Below are 23,136 nucleotides of genomic sequence, written 5' to 3'. Positions count from 1 at the left end.
CCAACCATCTCTAACAGACGGATTATAAAATCTGACTCTGTAGTTTGTGACAAAATGGTTGAGGGGGTAACCATAGTGGAATTTCCCCACCTTCACAGACTGTCACTATCCTCAACCACAGATCAATTGATACTTCAGGTGCAGCACTACAGTGTTTGTTTGTTTTTTTTTAATGAAACAAAAATTTTGGGAATAATACTACAAAATAGTAAGATACTTTTATTTGTTTCTGATGAGCTACTTGGCAAGCAGTGATTTTTATAGTATTTTTAAAACCATGGTATGTGACCCATTAGTGAGTTTTAAGTCCAAATATTAATGAAATAGAACTGAACATTAAATAAGAATGCAATAATGTAGAAAAAGTAAGTAATGCTTTGAGACTTTTGTTTCAGTTATATATGTGAGTGTGGTGAAGTAAAAGGTATTCTTATTATGGATTCAAGTGAAAAAAAAAGCCAACATTTTATGGGGATATCTGCCACATGCTGACAAGCACAACACAACAAAGGAGATCTTATAAACTGATATAATGACAATTGCACAACATTTTGATCTGAAGTTACAAACAGGAAATTACTGGCATGCAGAAGACCTTGCACAATTACCATCAGCACCTTGCTTTTGTCATCAAAGTATCACACACTGAATACACTCTTATCTGCCCTAAAATCATATTGGCTAGAAAGGAAGTAAATTACTAATGTGGAGAGCCAGTATTTCTCTGCAGCTGCTAAGCAAGCTTTGCACGCTCACCGAAAGTACTGTGAATTCCCCGTTTCTCTTCTGTTGTAAGCTACCCGACCACCTTTGCCTTTCCTCACCAATAGTGGGGACAGTAGCTTTGAGAACTGTTTGGCAGAAAGAAAACAATGCTTGGTTGTCAATAGTAGGTAGGAAAATACATAACACCTGAAACGATCGAAAAAAAAAAAAAACAGTGCTCTTATAGCTTCAGCTTTCCTACTTTAAATGCTACCGAATCAGTTCTGATAAATCAGTGCCTCAACTCCAGGAGACTGGGTAATTTCCTGAAAGTTTCCAAACAACTAGATCATGGGAACTCTCGTTCTCAGTGTTAGGAACTCTGTTATTCAGTGTTATAACTCGGTGTTATTGCTGTTGTGACTGCAAAGTGGTATAGCCACTTTGGAAGACGATTTGATGGTTTCTTATAAAACCAAACATCTTCTTAACATATGATCCAGCAATTGTACTCCTTGGTAATTACCCAAAGGAGCTGAAAACTTATGTTCACACAAAAACCTGCAAATGGATGTTTACAGTAGCTTTATTCACAATTGCCAAAACTTGGAAGCAACCAACATATCCTTCAAAAGGTAAATAAGCTTCAAAATGGGTAAATAAGCTATAGTACATTCAGATAATGGAATGTTAATCAGCACTAAAAAGACATGAAAATATATGAAGGAACCATAGATGCATATTACTAAGTGAAAGAAGCCAATGTTAAAAGGCTGCATACTGTATGATTCCAACTACATGACATTATAGAAAGAGCAAAACTATGAAGACAGTAAGAGGATCAGTGATTGCAAAGGGTGAGGGGAGGGGCTGTGGAGAGATGAATAGGCAGAGCACATTGGTAAAAATCAGAGCAGTAAAAACACTCTGTATGATACCATAATGATGGATACATGCCATTATACATTTGTCCAAACTCACACAGACTATACAGGTCCCAGAGTGAACCATGATGTAAACTATAAACTTTAGGAGATTATGATGTGTCTATGTAGGTTCACCAATTATAACGAATGTACCACTCTGGTGGGGAGGGTGATAATGGTAGAGGCTATGCATGAATTGAGGCAGAAGGCATGTGGGAAATCTCTGAACCTACCCCTCAATTTTGCAGTGAATCTAAAACTGCTCTAAAGAAATGAAGTCTTAAAAACAAAAACAAAACATCATTTATTATAATGGCAAAAAAGTGAAAGGTAACTAGAAATAAATCTAACAAAATATTAATAAAGCTTGTATTGGAAAAAATGTATCCAATTATTATTTGCCATTCAAGAAGATATAAATAAGAAGTCAAAACATGCTCATAGCTAGGAAGACTTAAATTTATAAAGAGGTTGATTCTTCCCAAAATAAACTAGAAATTTGAGACAGTAAGATTTTTGCTAGAACTTATTTGGAAATGATAAGAAAAAAGATTAGCCAAATCAACATTTAGTACGAAAAACAAAGTGGGAGGTTATGTTATCAGGTATCAATACTTAAGAAGCAAAGTACACCAGAACTGAAGAATCCAAAAATGCCCATGCATGACACAGCTGGACTACAAATAATCCATCCACTGAAGTAAGAATTTGTATTTTAAACAGTACCTTTATAAAAATAATTGATCAAAATTGATATATTTATATTTTTTGATTAATTGTGTACCAATAAGTATAATTATTACTCAATTCAGAAGAAAATTTTAATGTCACAGCTTATGAAGATATTGAATTAAAACATACATTTTAATTATCTAAAATTTTTGCAATAAAATGATCAGATGATCACTGATAGATATTTAAGCATACTGTATTCTTTTATTTTTTAATTTTTTTAATGTTTATTTACTTTTGAGAGAAAGAGACAGAGGCGTGAATGGGGGAGGAGCAGAGAGAGGACACAGAATCCAAAGCAGGCTCCGGGCTCTGAGCTGTCAGCACAGAGCCTGGTGGGGGGCTCTAACTCACGGACTGTGAGATGGTGACCTGAGCTGAAGTAGAATGCCCAACCCACTGAGCCACCCAGGCGCCCCTAGGCATACTGTATTCTTGAAATTATAATATATCAAGGTAATATTCTAGGGTAATATAGAATAAAAATAAGAGCAGAGAAAAAGGAAAGATGATAAATTTCTTTTTTTTTTTTTAAATTTTTAATGTTTATTTTTGAGAGAGAAAGAGACAGAGTGTGAGCTGGGGAGGGGCAGAGAGAGAGGGAGACACAGAATCCAAAGCAGGCTCCAGGCTCCGAGCTGTCAGCACACAGCCCAACGTGGGGCTCGAACTCACAAACCGCAAGATCATGACCTGAGCTGATGTCAGACACTTAACCAACTGAGCCCCCAGGCACCTCTATAAATTTCTGACAATAAGAATAAGAAAATATTTTTAAGAAAAAAATTTTTTAATTTTCAAAATTTTATTTTGAGAGAGAGAGAGAGAGAGAGAGAGAGGCGGAGAGAGAGGGAGAGAATCCCACGCAGGTTCTGTGCTGTCAGCACAGAGCCCTACATGGGGCTCAATCCCACAAACCATGAGATCATGACCTGAGCTGAAATCAAGAGTCAGATGCTTAACCAATGAGTCACCCAGGTGCCCCTCAAAAGAAATATTTCATAAAATTGACTATATGCTCGATATATATCCAAAAGATTAATACCATAGAGAATTTATTTCTAATTTCTGCTGTATATATGATCAAAGAATTAATAACACAGAGAAAGTGTTTCTAAAGTCAGTGAAGTACACTAGAAATCAGCAACTGAAAGGGAACTATAGAATTAGAAACTGTCTAATATAGTTCAAAATAAGCAACCACAATGGGAATATTATACACTGAAATATAATTAAAATATGATCTATAGAAACTGGAGGGTGTGAAGATTTTGTAAAAATTGTATAGTACATCTATGAGATAAAGAGCAGTACTGTTAAAATAATTCTGAGTTATTTTTTAACAAATTTTAGTATCCCGATGAAAGGAAAAATTTTCTAGGAAGATGTCCATTAACAGAATTATTCATGAAAAGGACAAAAACTTGAATAAAATAACATTAGAAGACATTAAAAAATAGGAAATGCTTTCTCTACCAACAATGACCCAGGTTCATCTGACATATAAACATTTTCAAACCTTAAAGGAACAGATACAGCTTCTATTATTTAAACAGCTATAAATAAATAAAAAAAAATTTTCAAAAGGGGCGCCTGTGTGGCTTAGTCGGTTGAGTTTTCAACTCTTGATATCAGCGCAGGTCATGATCCCAGGTTTGTGGGATCAAGCCCCGTGTTGGGCTCTGTGCTGAGCATGAAGCCCGCTTAAGACTGTCTCTCTCTCCCCCCTTGGGCTCTCTCCTCTCTCCCTAATTTATAAATTTAAAATAATTTATAAATAAGCAGATATAAAAATATTATAACTCTTACTTATTAAATAAAATAGTGCTAGCTTCTTTCTAAGAATTAAAAATGTAGAATGGCTCAAATATCATGAAAATTTATTTCTAGCTCACTTTTGCAGCTCTAGTTCCAACAAGAATTGGAAAAAAGTAAAATTTTGTGGAAGAAACAAAAATGTAATTAATTTAAAATGCCCTACTTAGAAAACCCAAGACAAATGAAAAACAACTAGAATAAGAGAGTTCAATAAAGTGGCATCACACAAAATAACCATTCCAAAATTAATACCTTGGGGCATTTGCTGTCTCAGTCGTTGAAGCATGTGACTCATGATCTTGGGGTTGTGAGTTCAAGCTCCAAGTTGGGTGTAGAGGTACTTTAAAAAGAAAATCTTTAAAAAAATAACTACTGGGGCGCCTGGGTGGCTCGGTCGGTTGAGTGTCTGACTTTGGCTCAGGTCATGATCTCGCAGTCTGTGAGTTCAAGCCCCACGTCGGGCTCTGTGCTGACAGCTCAGAGCCTGGAGCCTGTTTCAGATCCTGTGTCTTCCTCTCTCTCTGCCCCTCCCCCACTCATGCCCTGTCTCTCTCTCTCTCTGTCAAAAATAAATAAACATTAAAAAAAAAAAAAAGAATGGTCAACTGCTATAAAACTCTCCCCCATTCTAAAAAATAAAAAAATAAAAATAAAAAAAAATAAAAAAATAAAAAAACAACTACTATCTTTATTACCAATTAGAAAATATAATGGTTAAAAAAATGCCATTTCTAATAGCAACAAAAGCTACAGCATACCTCTTCAGATGTAATAAGAAATATTCAAGACACATATGAAGCAAGACATAATTTTCTCTTTCCAAAATATCAACAAAGACCTAAATGAATAGAGAGGTAAACTACATTCAGCTCTCCCAAACCACTCTCTAAATCCAATGCAATTCAATTTTAAAAAGTCCCAATTCAATTTTCACTACCACGGCAAAAATGATTCCAAAGATCATCTAGAAGATCAAAACCAAGAAGTTAAAAAAGTATGTATTAAGGACTTAGCCTACCAGATAACAATGAACCTAGAAATATCTAGAAATGTACAGCTAGAATAATTAAAATAATAATGTATTGGCTGAAAGAAATCGATCAATGGAACAGAGTGGTGGGTCTAGACACAGATCTGTGTATCTAGATAGAGATTCAGTGTAAGGATAAAGTTTGTATTTCAAATTAGTGGCAAGGGTGGCTAGGTGGCTCAGTCGGTTAACCATCTCACTCTGATTTCGGCTCAGGTCATGATCTCGTGGTTCATGAGTTCAAGCCCCGCATCGACAGCTGACATCTGACAGCTCAGAGTCTGGAGCCTGCTTCGGATTCTGTGTCTCCCGCTCTCTCTGCCCTTCCCCTGCTCACACTCTGTCTCTCTATCTATCTCTCAAAAATAAATAAACATCAAAAAAATTTTTTTTAAAAATTAGCAAAATTGGACGGTTATCAAATAAATGACGGTGGAAAATGGGCAAGTGGTTATCCATTTGGGGCCCTAACTCATGCATAGACAAGAATAGATTTTGAGTGAATTAAATGTATAAATTGGAAAGATCTTCCTGAAAAACACAGTAACACAAAAACTCCGTAATAAAAAGGACTGAAAAATTTGATAATACAAATGTCAAAATTCAGTAGAACAAATGGCTTGTGAAGTTAATAGCCTTCACAATTCCACTTTATTGAAAGGACAAAAACAGGCAAAAGAGTTACCCTGACTGGAGGTGCGTGGGGAAGAAAAGAACTAACAGGAAAGGAACCTGGGGGTGGGAGAACATCAGGGTCCTAGTAATGTATTTCCTTAATGTTGTGTTTCTTGATCTGGACGCTGACACATGAAGATGGTTCAGACTGTAAAATTTCAGAGGATATACACTTATGAGTACTTTTCCTGTGGCAAATTTAGGGAGTACCATAAGGAAATAATGGAGAGGAGGGATGGGAGAGATCGACCTGAAATTTTTCCTTGTGATGTTACATTAATCTATGTTTTATCTGTTTATGAAGAAGCATATACTAGTTGCGTAATTTTTTTAAAGTGAAAAATGATAAAGGCTACATATAAGACATACAACATTCAAGACTTATGATCCAAGTACAATCAAGACAATTCTATAGGGCACACTCTACCTGTGAATCTAGTATGTTGGAAATTTCGCATTCACCAACATTTACTTCATCCAACTGCAAGGAAAACAAGTTTCTGGCCACCTGGACAAAATCTGAAATGGAACACATTTTAGTAGGAACACAACATTTAACCTCATCTAAATACATCTTTACCTTTTTTTAAATGAAGTTGAAGCTATGCATTAAAACTAACGTTTCAAATTTAATTTACTTCAATGAATTACCTTAAAGTGGTATTAACTGAAGTGACAAATATAAGCTCAAATAAAAAGTAAGTAAGAGATAAACCAGTTTTAACTTACTTGAGTTAAATTTGCTGAGGTAAATAAATCAGTTAAGTAACAATAAAGCACCTACATATCGTAGGTACATCTATTTTCTCCAACTCTTATTACGAGCAAGAACTTTCTCTGAAATATACGACAATATTGTGACTTGCAGCTTTTTTAGCTGGAACCGGAGGTTTAACAAAAATAATAATAGCAGCAGCTAATGTTTACGGAACAGCCTTCTTGCGCTAGGCACAGTGCTTTGCTATTTCATCCTCCCTTTGAGGATGGGTAGATCCTCTTATCCTCTGTTCTACACACTGCGGCTAAGAGAAGTTAACTGCCAAACTTCCCAAGGCTGCTTGGCAAATAAGTAGCAGAGCAGGACTCAAATGAAGGTCTAACTCCAAGCCTGATGCTGGCTAGCAAACTGTAAGCTTCTTCAGACATGAGTGTGACCCATCCATCCTCAGATTTTTGAATTTTAGCTATTATATTTTTAATTTCCAAGGATCCTTTTCGTATTCTCTGATTGTTCCTAGTCTATAATATCTTACTCTTTATATCACGGATGCCTTATCTTTGTTTACCTTTTCAGAGATGTTCATTATGGTTTGTCTGAAGTTCTCTCCCACTCTTGCATTATTCCTCATTTTTCAGGGTTCCTGTTTTTCTCTTTGTCAGACAGTTTGGGGCTCTTATATTTTGTCAGAGAATTTCTGCAAGTGTCTGGTGACCCTTGGCTATGAGTGCATATTTAAGAAGAATCACCACCAAAACACGCATTGGAAATCCTGTGTGCATAACTTGCCTTGTCAACTGGCTGGTTTCACTACAGAGCAATCAGGTGGCCAACTGACACCTTGGGGTCTTGCCTATAAACATGGCTGCAAAATTCACCAAGGTGTGTGTTGTGAGTGATAACTCAACATACACTCCTCCAAATTCCCTGACCGCTGGCAGCTATAGGTTCAGAATCTCTCTGGTTTAATTTCCCAAGAGGATATACTTCTTTTCCTCAGCAGGTATAAGGCAGTGCTAAATCCTGGGTTGCTTGAGAGGAGGCAGGTAATAGCATAAATACTCCTTGCACAGATTTCTAACAATCCTATTTGAAATGCCCTGCCTATACCTACCCTTCAGAAATACCTGATACTTTTAATTCCTAATTCTTTTCAGTGATAAATCAGCTTGTTCTCCATTGTGGTTCCCCCATCTCTTCAGACACATGGGCTTTGTTGCCTCTATTTACTAATTCATTTAGTTTCTTCATCCATGTTCTGTCCTTATATATTGTGGTTTTAGTTATACATGCAATTTCTTTTTTGTTCTCTTCATTATTTGGGGGTGATTTTCAAAAGGAGAGGAAAGGAAACATATTTTTTTTATCACTTTGAAACCAAAAAGTGAATTCTTTTTTAGTAATACAGATGCTTTAAAAATGATACAATATTTCATCTACTGTATGAGAAAAAAATTAAATACTGAATGCTGTCAAGGATACAAAAAACTGTTAATTCAACAAATTCATATGTAAAATATCTCTTGAAAACAACTTATCAATACCTATCAGAAGTGTAAACCACTTGTGGGAATTTATCTAAGCAGGAAAAGAACTATGATGTTAAATATAGAATTACCTATAATACCAGCTACTGAGAGACTATTAAAATCCCAGAAGTGGAAAGGCTTAATATTATAGTACATCAACTAAGTATGTCAATATCATGCTAATTTTATAAGAATAATTATACAGTACCATAAAAATATTTATTCTGTCTTATTAGCTGGAAAAAAGTATGGAAATTCATAGTAGTGGAGTTAGTTAGGACTTCTATAATTCACATTATTTCTTTTGTTATTACTAAAGCAATGTTTACACAATAAGTAAAAAATAAAAAAGGTATGATAGGATGATGATATTTTAGAGCTGGAAGATTCTAGGAAAGTCTCCTTTCTGCTGACCCAGCCAGGCCAGTATTTGTAGCTGACATTTTAGGATAGTGATTAAGGAACTTGAAATAGATATGGTCTTATTTTTCTCTCTTTCCTTACAAAGATGCATTCCTAATAAAAAGAGGTCACTATAACTCTCCCACCAAGTTTCTGTGATGACACAACATGATAAACCTAATATTACCTCCAAAAGACACTGTCCCCTTTGGGTCTACTTGCACTTGCTGTCTCAGGGCTTGGTGTTGTTCCTTTGTGGGCTGAATACCAAGATAATCTAGAGCCTGGAAGGAAAAGGACTCAAGTGAAGCAATTTTTCAAATCTCTAAAGGATAAAACTTTTCATTACAACTTTATTTTACAACCCAGTGAAAAAAATCAGTATCAGGAACAGTGACAAGAATTACATGCCCAGAGAGGGTCTGTTGACTATTTATGAATTAATTTTCTATAAAATATTAGCCTGATTCCACCACCACCTCAGTTGTTTTGTGGGGCTTTTTTTCTGCAAGACTAGCACTTTGGCTGATGCCAAATTTATAAGCATAGCCCTAGAACCAAAACTCAATTTCTTAGTTTAAAATATGTGATATGGTACAGAATAAAAAATAGCAAGGAAATTCTACTAAGTCAGGTTAAACATTAATTTCTAAAAGTGGCACTATAAAAATGGATATATATTTTTTAACATACTTGAGACCAAAACTAAAGTTGATAAATATTCTAATTTTGGGTTATTTATCGATAGGCTTACATAAATAGTAAAGTAGAAAGCTTTCTCTGGAACCTACCTCTCTCTGCCATTTTTTTTCTTTTTTTCCTTTTCTTTTCTCTACCTCAATTTAGTACCCATAGCAGATTAAGTATTCAGAGACTGCTTGTTGTATTCCAATACTCATTCTCTTCTTCTTTAGTAACATAACCACAAGTTTTAGCTAGCAACACTTCCATCCTGCTAAAAGATATTTCCCAGCCCACTTGAGGGCTTGATGAAGCCATAGGACTATGCAATGGCGAAGGACATACAAGGTGAAGTATTGTGGAATACTTCTAGGAAGGCTTTCAAAAGTAGGTGTAGGCTATTCTTGGCTCTTTCTCTCCCCTCTTTGGGCTTAATTAAAAGAGAAAATAGATGAAAGGAAGGAAAGAAGGCAAGGAGGGTGGGAGCATGCTGGAACTCAAGTAGTCATCTTGGTTCATAAGCCACTTTGGTGGAGCAGAAAGATAGTTGGAACATGGGTCTCTGACCTATAGAACTTCCATCCCAGCCCTGGACCACCTTCTTTAAGGCTTCTTTTTGGTGTGAAAGAAATAAATTTCTAGTGGAAACCACTATTATTTCAGGTTCTCCAGTTATATATAGCAAAACCTAATCTTAACTAATATAGAGGCTGATTAGATGCCCTTATTGGATTTGGGCAAGAATATATTTTGTGTCAATCATATTAAAACAAAAAAGTAGGCAAAGTTTAATATTGGTAATTATTCCTTATAAATTTCTCCCTCCTTCAAAATCTGCTCAGTCATTCATCAGTTCATTTACCAAATATCTATTCAATGCTTACTATAATCGTCAGGCACTACACTATGCAAAGGGGCACACAAAGAAGACACAGCTGGTACTCTAAAAGAGTGATGGTTTCTAGGGTGAGAATAACATGTGAATAAATGTAATTAGTGCAATATGAAATTTAATAGAAGTGTGTATAGGATATACCGTGGCAAAAACAAACTGGTTAATGTATAAGTGGTTGGGCACAGTGAGAGAAGGAGACAGGAGGAAGGAAGAATATTAGGAAAAATTCATTAAAAAGTTATTTTAGAATTTAGCTAAGTATCATCTGCCTCCTCTGTCTACATAGTCATAAATATTTGCCTTACACAACATGGAATACTGGTTCTTAACATTTCTTAAAAATTTTTTATGTTTATTCATTTTTGAGAGACAGAGTGCAAGTGGGGGAAGAGCAGAGAGAGAGGGAGACACAGAATTCGAAGCAGGCTCCAGGCTCTGAGCTGTCAGCACACAGCCCAACATGACACTAGAACCCAGGAACTGTGAGATCACGACCTGAGCCAAAGTTGGACACTCAACCGACTGAGCCACCCAGGCACCCCTGGTTCTTAACTTTTGATGTTCTTTTCCTTCAATTATAAAAATGCTACACACACACACACACACACACACACACACACACACACACACACAAAGAGAGTAATACAAAGAATATCCATGTACTCAAATACTCATTGATATTTGCTTGATATATATATATATATATATATATATATATATATATATAAAGAAATAAACACTATAGACTTGGTTGAAAGCTTTCTCCATTGTTCCTCAGCAGGAACCACTATCCTAAGGTTGGTATATCCTTCCTTTCCATGATTTGATACCATTACTACATGTATTCCCTAATGTTATGTATTCTTGTGCACTTAAAATTTTACATCAATAGTATAATACAAATGGATACACTTACAAATTATTTTTATTTTTACTTTAATGCTATTATTTCATAATTGCTCAATATTGTTATCTGTGAAACTAGTTCACTTAACTTTAAATGGTATCCCACTGTATGAATATAAATTATATACTCTCTGATTGATGGGCTTTTATCATTACCCCTACTTATTTTTTAATACAAAACATTATACATATCTTCTTGTGTGGATGTGTGAAAATTTCTCTGCAGTATATCCCTAGAAGAGGAAATGCTGAGTCACATATGTATTGTATCTATATATTGTATCTATCTATCTATCTATCTATCTATCCTCAACTTTACTAGATACTGTAAAATTACTCTCACACTGGTTGTAACAATTTACACACATCACTAGTATATAAGCCCTTTTATTTTTCTATATTTTAAGAGCACTTGCTGTTTTCACACTTTAAATTTTGTTAATATGTTGAATATGAAATAGTATGTTGTTTGTTAAATTCCCTTCGTTATAAGTGAGATTAAACTTCTTTTACATGTTTATCAGCAATGTTTTTAACTCATAAATTACTTAGCAATATGTTTTAAGTTGTTATACATGGTTTTAAGAAATATTTTTGCTAGTGACTCCTAAATTTGGTGACATTCTCCCAAAAGTGAAAACAAAGGAAGTCTTCAGATCTTGCAAAATGTCCCCTGAGGCAAAAAAAACAAAAACAAAAACAAAAAAACACTGTACCCTTTATCCTTGAAAACTGCTCCAGAGACAAACACTGTTAATGGTTTGATGTATAATTTTCTAAATTTTTAAATGAATATACATACACCTATATATTAAATATACATAAATTATGTGTTTATTTACTTTATTTACAGCAATTATTACATACAGTGTTGTACATTACTTAAAAAGTATTAACATATTATAGGTTTCTATTCTGTACATTTTACATCTCTTGCATGCATTTCAAAACTGCTGTGATAGTGCATTAGCACTTAAGTATACATATATTTCAAATTTTGAATATAGCAAAACATTGTATAACTTTTAACTTTTGAATTTCTTTTAACCTTTTGAATTTCTCCCTACAGGTAATACCTGTCACACTTTTGGTTTAATATTCCCAAGTATTTTACTATATAACATTTGATATATATTAAAAACAAATATATAACAGATATACATGTCTTAAGGCAGGAAAATAACTTAAAAATTCCATGAATCCATCTAAGAAGTACAAAACTGCCAGTACTGCTGAATTCAGGTGATATATTCCTACTCCTTTAGAGTAGGAATGGTTTCGTCATTCCTCCATATTGCTATGTACTCTTGTAACATCAGCATATTCATCTTCACTGATAAATATCTGATTAGAGGAACATTCCACAATTTATTCATCCCTGACTCCTGTACATTGGGGTTTTCTGCTTACTAACAATGCAACAATGAACATTCTTGTACACATCTAAAACTTTCTGTAGGGTTTTACTCCTTACTTAGGAGTAGTTTTGGTGGGTCTTTTTTCTTTTTCTTTTTTTTGAATGATGGTAGGACTTCTGAAAATATTCTCAGGGCGCCTGGGTGGTTCAGGTTCAGTTGGTTAAGTGTCTGAGTTCGGTTCAGGTCACGATCTCACAGTTCGTGTGTTCGAGCCCCATGTCGGGCTCAGTGCTGACAGCTAAGAGCCTGGAGCCTACTACGGACTCTATATTTCCTCTCTCTGCCCCTCCCCTGCTTATGCTCTGTCTCTCTTGCTCTTTCTCAAAAATAAACATTAAAACAAATTTTTTAATAAAAATATTTTAGATAGCAGTATTTTTTTTTTAATTTTTTTTTTTTACGTTTATTTATTTTTGAGACAGAGAGAAAGCATGACCGGGGGAGGGTCAGAGAGCGAGGGAGACACAGAATCTGAAACAGGCTCCAGGCTCTGAGCTGTCAGCACAGAGCCCAATGCGGGGCTTGAACTCACAGACTGTGAGATCATGACCTGAGCCGAAGTCGGCCGCCCAACTGACTGAGCCACCCAGGCGCCCTGATAGCAGTATTTTTTAATGTTATAAGTATTACAAATATTTTCTCCCAGTTTTTGGCATAACCTTTTACTTTTTTATATTCTCTTTATGGAGTCTCTTATGGACAATTGCCAGGTATGTTTGTATACCATTATTTTATATTTTTTAAATATATGTTTATAAAATATTTTAAGTTTTGGGTTTTGTATAAATAGTATCATACTATACAAATCAATATGTAACTTTTTGTTTTAATAACAAGATTTCTTGAGATGTAATTCACCTATCATAAGGTTCATGATTTTAGGGTATAGTTGCATAGTTTTTAGTACATTGACAAGTTGGGCATCAATCACCACAAACTGTAGAACATTTTCATTGCCTTAAAAGGAAACTCTATACCCACCAGCAGTCACTTGCTATTTCCCTGTCCCCCTAGCTCCAGGCAACCACTAATTTATATCCTGTCTCTATGGATTTGCCAATTCTGAGCGTTTCATATTAATAGAATCATATCATTGTGGCTTTTTGTCTGCTTCTTTCATTAGCTTAATGTTTCAAGGTCTATCTATGTTGGAGCATGCATTAGGACTTCATTCCTTGGGGCACCTGGGTGGCTCAGTCGGTTAAGCGTCCGACTTCGCTTCAGGCCAGTAATCTCGCAGTTTGTGAGTTCGAGCCCCACGTCAGGCTCTGTGCTGACAGCTCGGAGCCTGGAGCCTGCTTCGGATTCTGTGTCTCCCTCTCTCTCTCAGCCCCTCCCATGCTCATGCTCTGTCTCTGTCTCTTGATAATAGATAAATGTTAAAAAAAAAAAAAATTAAGAACTTTTTTCCTTTTATAGCTCAATAATAACTGTCCATTATATGTATGTACTATATTTTATCTTTTTTAAGTTAAAAAAGGGTAAATCGAGAGTAAAAGAAACGAGCTATTAGTATAAAAACAGCAGGTAGATAATAACAAATTAGAAACTCAACAGGAAATATAAGATGGCTGCAAAGATACAGTGAACTAAAGAAACAATGTCGGGGTGCCTGGGTGGCTCAGTCGGTTTAATGTCCGACTTCAGCTCAGGTCATGATCTTGTGGTTCATGGGTTTGAGCCCCACATAGGGCTCTGTGCTGGCAGCTCAGAACCTGGAGCCTGCTTCAGATTCTGCGACTCCCTCTATCTCTGCTCCTCTCCCGCTTGTGCTCTGTCTCTGTCTCTCAAAAATGAATAAACGTTAAAAAAATTTTTAAAAAGAAGGAAACAGTGTCTCACTAAAGCTAAAATACTAAGCAATAATACGCATATAAGTTTGGAAGAGGCTTATCAGAGTTAAAGTATCATACATGCCCCTGTATGTTCAAAAGAACGGTGAAGATGTTATTAACTTTAGACTGATTAAGTTCAAGATACATGTTGAACTTTTAAGGTAATCACTAAAAGAATAGCAAAAGAAGGCATAATTTCCTTTTTAAAATTTTTAAATGTTTATTTATTTTAGAAAGAGAGAGAGAGAATGAGTGAGAGAGGGGCAAAGAGAGAGGGAGACACAGAAACAGAAGCAGGCTTCAGGCTCTGAGCTGTCAGCACAGAGCCCAACACGGGGCTTGAACCCACAAACCATGAGATCATGACCTGAAGTCAGATGCTTAACCAACTGAGCTACCCAGGTGCCTCATAATTTCTAAATAAGTTAGGGGAGAAAAAATAAAATGCAAAAACAACCAACCAAATATTCAAACATAACCAAACCAAAGAATACAATAAAGGGGGAAGGGGAAGAAGTAATAGAACAAAAGTATTATTTTAATAAAATGGTAGAAATAAGTAAAAATGTATTATAATTACACAAACTATTAAGTATGTGGAGCCATGGGAACGTCTGCATAAGACTAGTGGGAATGCTACTTTACAAATCAATGCACCAATCCAACAATTACTTTCTGAGCAGTTACTATGAGTCACGCATTTTTTTAGGAACCAGAGAAAAGGAAGTGAAAATTTTGGCAACACCTCAAGTACAGATGAAGGTAAATAAACATTTTGACCTCATCATGTTTTAGTAAATCAACTTTTAAAAAGCATATGAATGATAAGCTTGAAATTTAGAAGAGTTATCTCTTGGGGAGAGAGAGAGGTGTATATGATCAAGAAGAAACACACAGGCAATGTCAAAAATTCTCATTCTTAGCTATGTGGTGGGTACAGGTGTGTTTGTTTTAGTATTCTTTAAGCTGTACATGCACAATATAATCATTCTGTGTATGACTGATATTTTCATATAAAGAAATAAAAACAACTTTACAGAAGTAAAGCAAACAAAACACCTGTCACAGAAGGTAAGCAATATATGATTATTATTGGGGCGCCTGGTGGCTCAGTTGGTTGAGCATGCGACTCTTGATTTCAGCTCAGGTCATGATCCCAGGGTCATGGGATTGAGCCCTGTGGGGGCTCTGCACTGAGTATGGAGCCTGCTTAAGATTCTCTCTCCCTCCCTCTGCCTCTCTGTCACTCTCCCCTACTTGTGCTCTTTCTCTAAAAATAAATAAATAAATAAAAGTATATGATTATTTTTATACTAAGTAATAATAATTACAAAATAAAATCAGCTACAATGGAAACTGACCTAGAACTAAACTTGAGAAATTTATTCTAGATGAATACAGCATGTCAGTGAGGTAAGTTCATAAATATAAGCAGGAAATAATCTATTTCTGGTCAAAAAATAGGTTCCAAAAATTTCTTGAATAATAATGAATGTCATCTTTTAACCTTTGGCAAAAATGCAAATTTGTTAATTGGACAAATAAATGCCCTTAACTCTAATGTCTGAATGATGAATTTAAAAAAAAATTAACTTCTTTACAATATTCATCACATACTTCCCAACCTAATACAAAGAACATCTCATTAACTGTAATCAGACACTGGGTATGCCGTTGCTCACTACAGCTTTCTTCAAATGTTACAGAAATGGCAAGAGGTAATGTAAATATCAGCGAAATGGCATCTGTATCCCAAAGCATCTTTCTTAGGTACAAAAATACAGATAGCATACAAGTACAGTAATTCTTTGTCTTCAAGCCAACTAATAAATTGTATACCTATTTGCTGTGTTTACCATGTCTACTTACAGGTTTAACATTAGGATTAAATGAGACCCACAGTACTCATAAAAATACTTAAAAAAATATGGCACTGCAAATAACTATGGTGAACTTATTTTAAAATATCTGTAAAATTACATCATCCTCAGGCAAAAAGGCAATCCATTTTTCAGGCAAGGAATTAAGAGATAAGTAGTTCTGTATTAGAAATCACTTTCCAGTATATCCTGATACAAAATCGTCTAAGTAGACTGGTAAAACATAGAGGATTTCATGAAGACAATGCCATATATGTATATGTCTTGACAGGTAATTTGCTTCAGCAAATTCTAACCTCTCGTCTTTCATAAAAATTGTACTGAGTAGGCTAATTACTTAATAATCACATGGTCAGTCAATACCTTTTCCTTGTGAAATTTTATTATAATAATTTCCTAGATGCTATATGTAATATATTTACAGAAGATAAAGGAAAAAGATAATTTTATTTCATTTTAAATATTTAATCACATTGGCCTTATCTGTTACTGAATCTGTCTGCAAAGTAGCAACTGAAATAGAAGGACCTATTTCAAATGGAATGATACAGATATTATTATATTATTATGCAACTAAACGAAAAAGGAAAGGTAGCTCAGCAAATATTTTGGTAGATAGGAGCTAATTTGGATTTTGGGGAAAAAAAATTCTTATTAAGTAAGATACAGTTTCAAACTCTGAAAACAAAGAATGCTCTACTAAATAAAGTCACTAATATATTTTGAATAAAAACGCTGAATTTACACAGAACATGGGTTGCCATTACTGTAAAACTGCCATTTTATTTTTCCAGAAAAACAATTTGTTTATGCTAAAAGGAGGACCAAAACCTAAAAATTCTGATTAACAGTAAAACAACTCAAATTTCTCAGAGTCTGTATAAATTTAGATGATTTTCTTATCTCTAAGATAATTAGATTAAAAAATAGCATGTGCTAGTCATGCGGTTATGGGGTGATGATGGGAGTTTGGAGCTGATGGCTAAGAAAGGATTCTTGAAGATGTCTTTGGTGCAAAAAGGTGATTTTATTAAAGTACGGGGACAGGACCCATGGGCAGAAAGAGCTGCACTGGGGTTGTGACGGGTAACTGTCTACTCTCAGGTTGGGAGGGGGTTAGGGACAGTGTAAGTCTCTAAGGAATTTTGGAAGCAAGGTTTCCAGGACCTTGAGGGGCTAGCTGTTGTTAGGAAAATGCTATTTATTACTGTTTAGTAAAATCTAGTCATGAGACCCTTCAGATGTACATCAGGGAGTCATATGCTTGGAGTATGATTGCCAGCATATATCTTGGGGGAGTTGAGATAAAGGAAGGTTACCAAAGGAATTTTTATATGTTAAAGTAGACTTACAGGATGGGGTATCAGGACTAATGTTAAGCCAAGATTCCCTTTTGTCCCTAGCAAAGTGTCATCATTGAGGCAGCTGAGCTCCTAGAGGGAGGTCACTCTGCCTGGTTCAAGGACTTGTCAATGGACTGTAGGCAGTAAGGGAATTTAATTTTTCATTTGCCTTTGTTTCCCACATCACCATGGCCGGCACTTAAACCCCTTTACATCTTGATGAGGGTGATATTAGGGCTCCAGGAAACAGTCTATAGGTTTCTGGAGATTAGGTATGGATAAGATTGCCCTTTACTTGTAGTTTACTAATTTACCCGTAAAACTGAAGCAGACACCTATCCTGCATGACTGTGATCTCTATCAGTCAACAACTTGCTTTCTTTCCTTTCCCCAGTTCTTGGGCAGCCAGGAGTGTCTGAGGAATATCACATACATCCCACCTAGAGGGGGGGATGCTGTTAGCCTGTACTTTGCCCTCAGCTTGCCCTATGCTCCCTCATCACTAGGAAAGCTTAAATCAAATAAAAGAACAAGGCTGCCAAGTAGTTATTAGCTGGATAACTTTCTCCTTACCCAGAGAAATGGTTAGTATTAAATATTGGATGTTCAGAAATGCATATTAAAGCAACATCATTAAAAAACAATAACTTTATTTTTTAGTCATTTATAGATTTTTTAATCCTCAAATAATCCAGCCACCAATAAAAAGAGAGTACACGTTAGCAGAAGAGAGCCAGGAGTTTGAAAATCTAAGGGAGATATCTTAAGTACTTAATAATGGGAAAGTTTTAATGAGCACAAACCAAGTGTTTAAACAGTGGTGGGTGTACTAGATACTGCTGTGAAGAAACTTTATCTCACTGTCAAAACAAAATACACATAAGAGTATTCAGCACTACGATGTGATGTTAAGTGATGTAGATGTGCAAAACAAGGGAAACAACTATAATAGACACAGGGACTGGAACTGAGTTACAATTTGAACAATGGTTAAGATTTAAATTGACTACGAAAACGGCACTGGTATAGGACCATGCAAAGATGTGAATATGGGAATAAGTGCAATGTGTATTGATTGTAGCTATGCACTTTCAACTCCTCCTAAAATGTAAAAAATCCTTATCCACAAAAACTGACAGGAAAACAGAGGCTGTGGACCTTCAGCCCTATATCCACTTTCATATTAAAAAACAAACAAGGGGCGCCTGGGTGGCTCAGTCGGTTGAGCGTCCGACTTCAGCTCAGGTCACTTCAGCTCAGGTCACAATCTCACGGACCATGAGTTCGAGCCCCGCGTCGGGCTCTGGGCTGATGGCTCAGAGCCTGGAGAGCCTGCTTCCAGTTCTGTGTCTCCCTCTCTCTCTGCCCCTCCCCCGTTCATGCTCTGTCTCTCTCTGTCTCAAAAATAAATAAACGTTAAAAAATAAAAAAAAACAAAAAACAAAAAACACGGCACATTTTTGCTGTAAGCTCCCTGGTGACCTGACAGGAAAAGCTCTAAAATGCTTTTCTACTTTTAATTCTTCCTTTTTAATCACCTTAGGTTTCTTTCACATACAATACTTTACTCTCCCCAGGACTATTTTTTGGCACCTCCAAGTACATTCTACCATTTTCTTTGTATTTAGTGAGCATCTGACTATTTTGTTGTTTAGGATTTAGTTTCCCTTTGCTTTTTAAAAGCTTAAATAATGGAGAATTGTTTCCTTGCACTTATTGCTTTTACATACACTTTGTCATAATTTATTCCATGTTCCCTTTGATTCTACATTGTAAAACATCACATTTGTCTTACTCCTGCACAGGAGGAAACTGATTAATTTGGTGTCAATTTAGTTACCAAAGGTTTTATTTCTATTTTGTACTCCTGAGTTGGCTGCTCAACTCAGACATAAATAATTAAAACCCAAACTGCCATTCATTTAATTGCAAATAAGTTAACTCTTCAAGAAAGTAATGGCTTTAGTTCTTTACCCTCTCAAAGAATAAGAATACTTTCTCACTGTTGTTTTATGGAAGAAAAAGGGAAATTTAAAGTATTTACCATTTCCAGTTTCTCGGCCTTAAGGCGAACAGAAGGATTTAGGGAAATCTTCTTTCCTTGTGGTCCATAATTATCAGTCCAGGCAGGGGCAATATCTAAGAGACAACAGGGTGCACGTTAATTGGAAATTTAATTGGAATAGAACTTTTCATTTGACAGAATGTGTTCTGGGTTCCTGCTGTTCAAAAATAATTCTGGCTAATCAGTTGGCAGTTTTCACTTTTGTTTTCATGATTTTTTTTTCTTTAAATCTAAAATGTATTATATCAATCAGCTTCACTAAAGCATTAAAAGATATGATATAAAAAGAATGGCCAATTACACATTAAGTCCCATGGAAATATTAATTTAAAAGACAAACATATATCCTACCACTACCCCATCATCATCATGTCTTACTCGTTGTAAACCGAAGTCTTTTTTCTTCCAAATAAGTAAAATCGTATTAGGAATTCAAAAAGATCGTGATACTTCTTTGACAGGCAAATGGGGTTTTGTTAGGGGAGTTCTGAAGGTACTAAGGAAAAACTCATAAATGCAAATTGTTTCAAGTTTGCACCTTAAGTATGACAGACTCAGAACTTCTGGAACCAAAAATCCTATTTCTTATTTTACAGAAGGGTTATATTTCAAGGAGCATAGATGGACTTTCAAGAACTAAATTTCATACACCTCTCACCCATCCTAACAACCTTCTCAAACTCCACTGATGATTTAGATGTGCCTTTGTCCTTGCTGCATGAGTAAGAGACCAGACGCCACAAGGGACTAGACCTTGAAAAATTATTTTTTTTTTTTTCATTTTTTTTCAGTTTATTTATGTTGTGAGACAGAGACAGAGAGAGAGAGAGAAAGAGAGAGCGCAAGGAGGGGAGGGGCAGAGATAAAGGGAAAGAATCCCAAGCAGGCTTTGCACTGTCAGTACAGAGCCCGATGTGGGGCTAGAACTCACAAACCGTGTGATCATGACCTGAGCCAAAATCAAAGGAGTCGGACACTTAACCGACTGAGGCACCCAGGAGCCCCGAAAAATTATTTGTTTTAATATGACAAAGTTTGTGAAACAAATTCCTGTAATTCATGTCAATCCTTACATCTAAATTGTCACTATTCTAAATACACTTCTAAATGGTATTTTACTAGTTCTACATAGAAACAAGAGGAAGAGAAAAAACTTTTTGAAATGTCACATCTTTATGCAGTGTTTTAATTTTTTTAAATTTCTCAGAGCATCTGTCTCTAAGTACAAAATGATTTGCATTCTCTTTCTTAAGAACATAAGAAGCGCATATGAAAATAAATAGTCTTCCTCTAAACCTTTAACACATCCTTAACATTCTATGTAAAATCTTGAATATAGCTTATAGGTGTCAAGATCATAAAAAAAATGGTTACTGACTTTTAGTTTCAAATGGAATCAAACCTTAAGCAAGCGTGATTTTAGTATAATAGACTTCTATTATACAATTCCGATAAAAGCAGCAAAGTCTCTTTTGTTAACATGATACCTAATTTTTAGCTATGAGACAAAAAATAGTATATATCTACATATCTGTATCTATATTTTTTTCTCTTAAGTGAAATTCTGTGCCAAACCTATAGTGTGGCACAAAAGATCGGCATGGAGTGGTATAGAAGACCCAACAGCAGATAAGTCAAATTTTTATTTTTCATTTTTAAGGTATGGATTTGTGAGGCTTGACAATGACCTTCAGCTTGGTGCCTGACCTGCAGTTAAGGCACATGAATACTAGGTGGACCCAAGCTAACTTAATTATGATTTCAGACCAATAATCTTAATCCTGGGAGTGAATTACTCAATTCAAGTGTAAATGTGTGGAAGGGATGGGGGATGGGAGGGAGAGAGAGCAGACAGAGAGGGAAGGACAGGGACACACACAGCATCCAACCCACACTAAGACCTTCATTCTCACCTACATTCTCCTAGATCTAAGCATAAAAATTTGCTATGTGTAACAGTGGAAATTAACAGAAGATCAGCTCTTATTCACGCTTACTTTTAGCTAGGCAGTGCATTAAGTACTTCATATAGATACACTCATTAAGCTTTACTATAACCATATGACATATATGTTGCTATTCCCATTGAAAAAATGAAGAGATCAAGGCCCAAAAACATAAAGAAACTAGCCTATGATCACATAGCTAGTAGGTGACCATGTCAGGTTTCTAAACTCTTGTGACTCCCAGAGCTATTATTCTTTTTCTTTTGTTTGTTTGTTTAGAGAGTGCGAGTGAGAGAGCAAGCAAGAGTCGGGGAGGAACAGAGACAGAGGAAGGCAGAATCCCAAGCAGGCTCCATGCTGTCAGCACAGCTCGATCCCAAGAACTGTGAGATCATGACCTGAACCCAAATCAAGAGTCAGACACTTAACCGACTGAGCCACCCAGGTGCCCCAAAGCCATTATTCTTAAGTGTTGTATCTTTTATCAGGTTTTCTCATCTGTAAAGTAGAATAAAAGAGTCCACCTTACTGGGATTGTAAAGGTAAAATAAAAAACCATAGAAAACTATTAATGAACACTATCGAATATTGTTAATATTAACAAAGCAAAATATTTTAAAAGATTTAATGTAAAATTACACTAACCCCCCATTGAACAATATGCAATCATGGCTTAACAAAATCTCACTTTCTTTCAGATGACCTTCCCCTAAACCTATACCTTTGAGTCAAAACCTTAGGAGGATTTGTGCATAAATCTGGCATGCTTTGGTAATTCAGAATAGCTTGACCTGAAAAGCCTCCATAGACAGACAGCTTTTCCCATTTGCCAGTGACATCTCTCAATTCTGGCCTCAAGCTCTTGATTTGCTCCTCTCTAGGGGAGTGAGGATTTTCAAAGGATGGCTTATTATTCTCTTGGATCTTCTTTTCTATTCCTCTTTTTAGGAGAAGAAAGAGAATGTTTAAGAGAGCAGGATCAAAACCATTTGGTTTGTACCATGAACCCTCCATGGATATCTTTCCCTATCACTATTTGGTTTCAGTTCTAAAACCTTAGTGTGGGAGGACTGTGGTTTGTGTTATGGCAAAGTTAAAGCAACGATAACATTTCTTCACGCAATAATTCTTTACTAATTTTTTTAGGAATGTCTTTAGTATGTTTTCAGCCCACTTATAAGATCATGTGTTGGTTACCTTATAGCAATAGGTAACCAAATGGCTGTGGGTTCTGAAATAAATTTATATAATAGAAAAGTTGTTAAAAACATATTCGACTAGTGTGTGGATTTTTAAAATTCTAACCAGTTTTACACTTTGGAATAATTTTGAGATGGGAACAGAGGTAGATTTGCCTCAATTAAGTTTAATTTTTGTTGAGGTTAACATTAAAACTTGTTTACATTTTTTTAATAAATACCAGCTGGCCAAAGGAATTTAGATGTGACAGTTAATGGTCTAATTTGGGAACAATCTATAATTAAGTGCTTATAACAGACAAATCACAACATAGATAAGTTACCTAGAGATAATTTAGAGTTGATTTTGGTTTTTTTTCCCCCCACAGAAACATTTGGCCTACGACATTTATGTGAAAGTAAAAATCTAGGACTAACTCAATGCTAATTCTAC

At 35.5% G+C, this 23,136-nt stretch overlaps 1 protein-coding gene across 7 annotated transcripts in view; it reads right to left on the bottom strand.

Annotated features, from left to right (window-relative positions):
* Positions 1–23,136, bottom strand: part of STXBP4 (syntaxin binding protein 4) — a 165,163-nt gene that overhangs the window by 110,038 nt on the left and 31,989 nt on the right. For all 7 annotated transcript variants that reach the window (XR_002071657.2, XM_019415708.2, XM_019415710.2 and 4 more), the window contains 3 exons: positions 19,538–19,632; positions 8,723–8,819; positions 6,314–6,405 (listed from right to left, as the gene is read on the bottom strand). Coding sequence is in view for 6 of the 7 variants with exons in the window: in XM_019415708.2 (XP_019271253.2) it covers positions 6,314–6,405; positions 8,723–8,819; positions 19,538–19,632 (284 nt within the window). In the remaining variant the exon portion in view is untranslated. The remainder of the gene's footprint in view (positions 1–6,313; positions 6,406–8,722; positions 8,820–19,537; positions 19,633–23,136) is intronic.

Source organism: Panthera pardus, unplaced genomic scaffold, assembly GCF_024362965.1.
Source record: "Panthera pardus isolate Hobbes unplaced genomic scaffold, ASM2436296v1 HiC_scaffold_3, whole genome shotgun sequence".
NCBI classification, from domain to species: Eukaryota; Metazoa; Chordata; class Mammalia; order Carnivora; family Felidae; genus Panthera; species Panthera pardus.
Note: the sequence above shows the minus strand (reverse complement) of the source record. Positions and strands in the feature narration are given on the sequence as shown.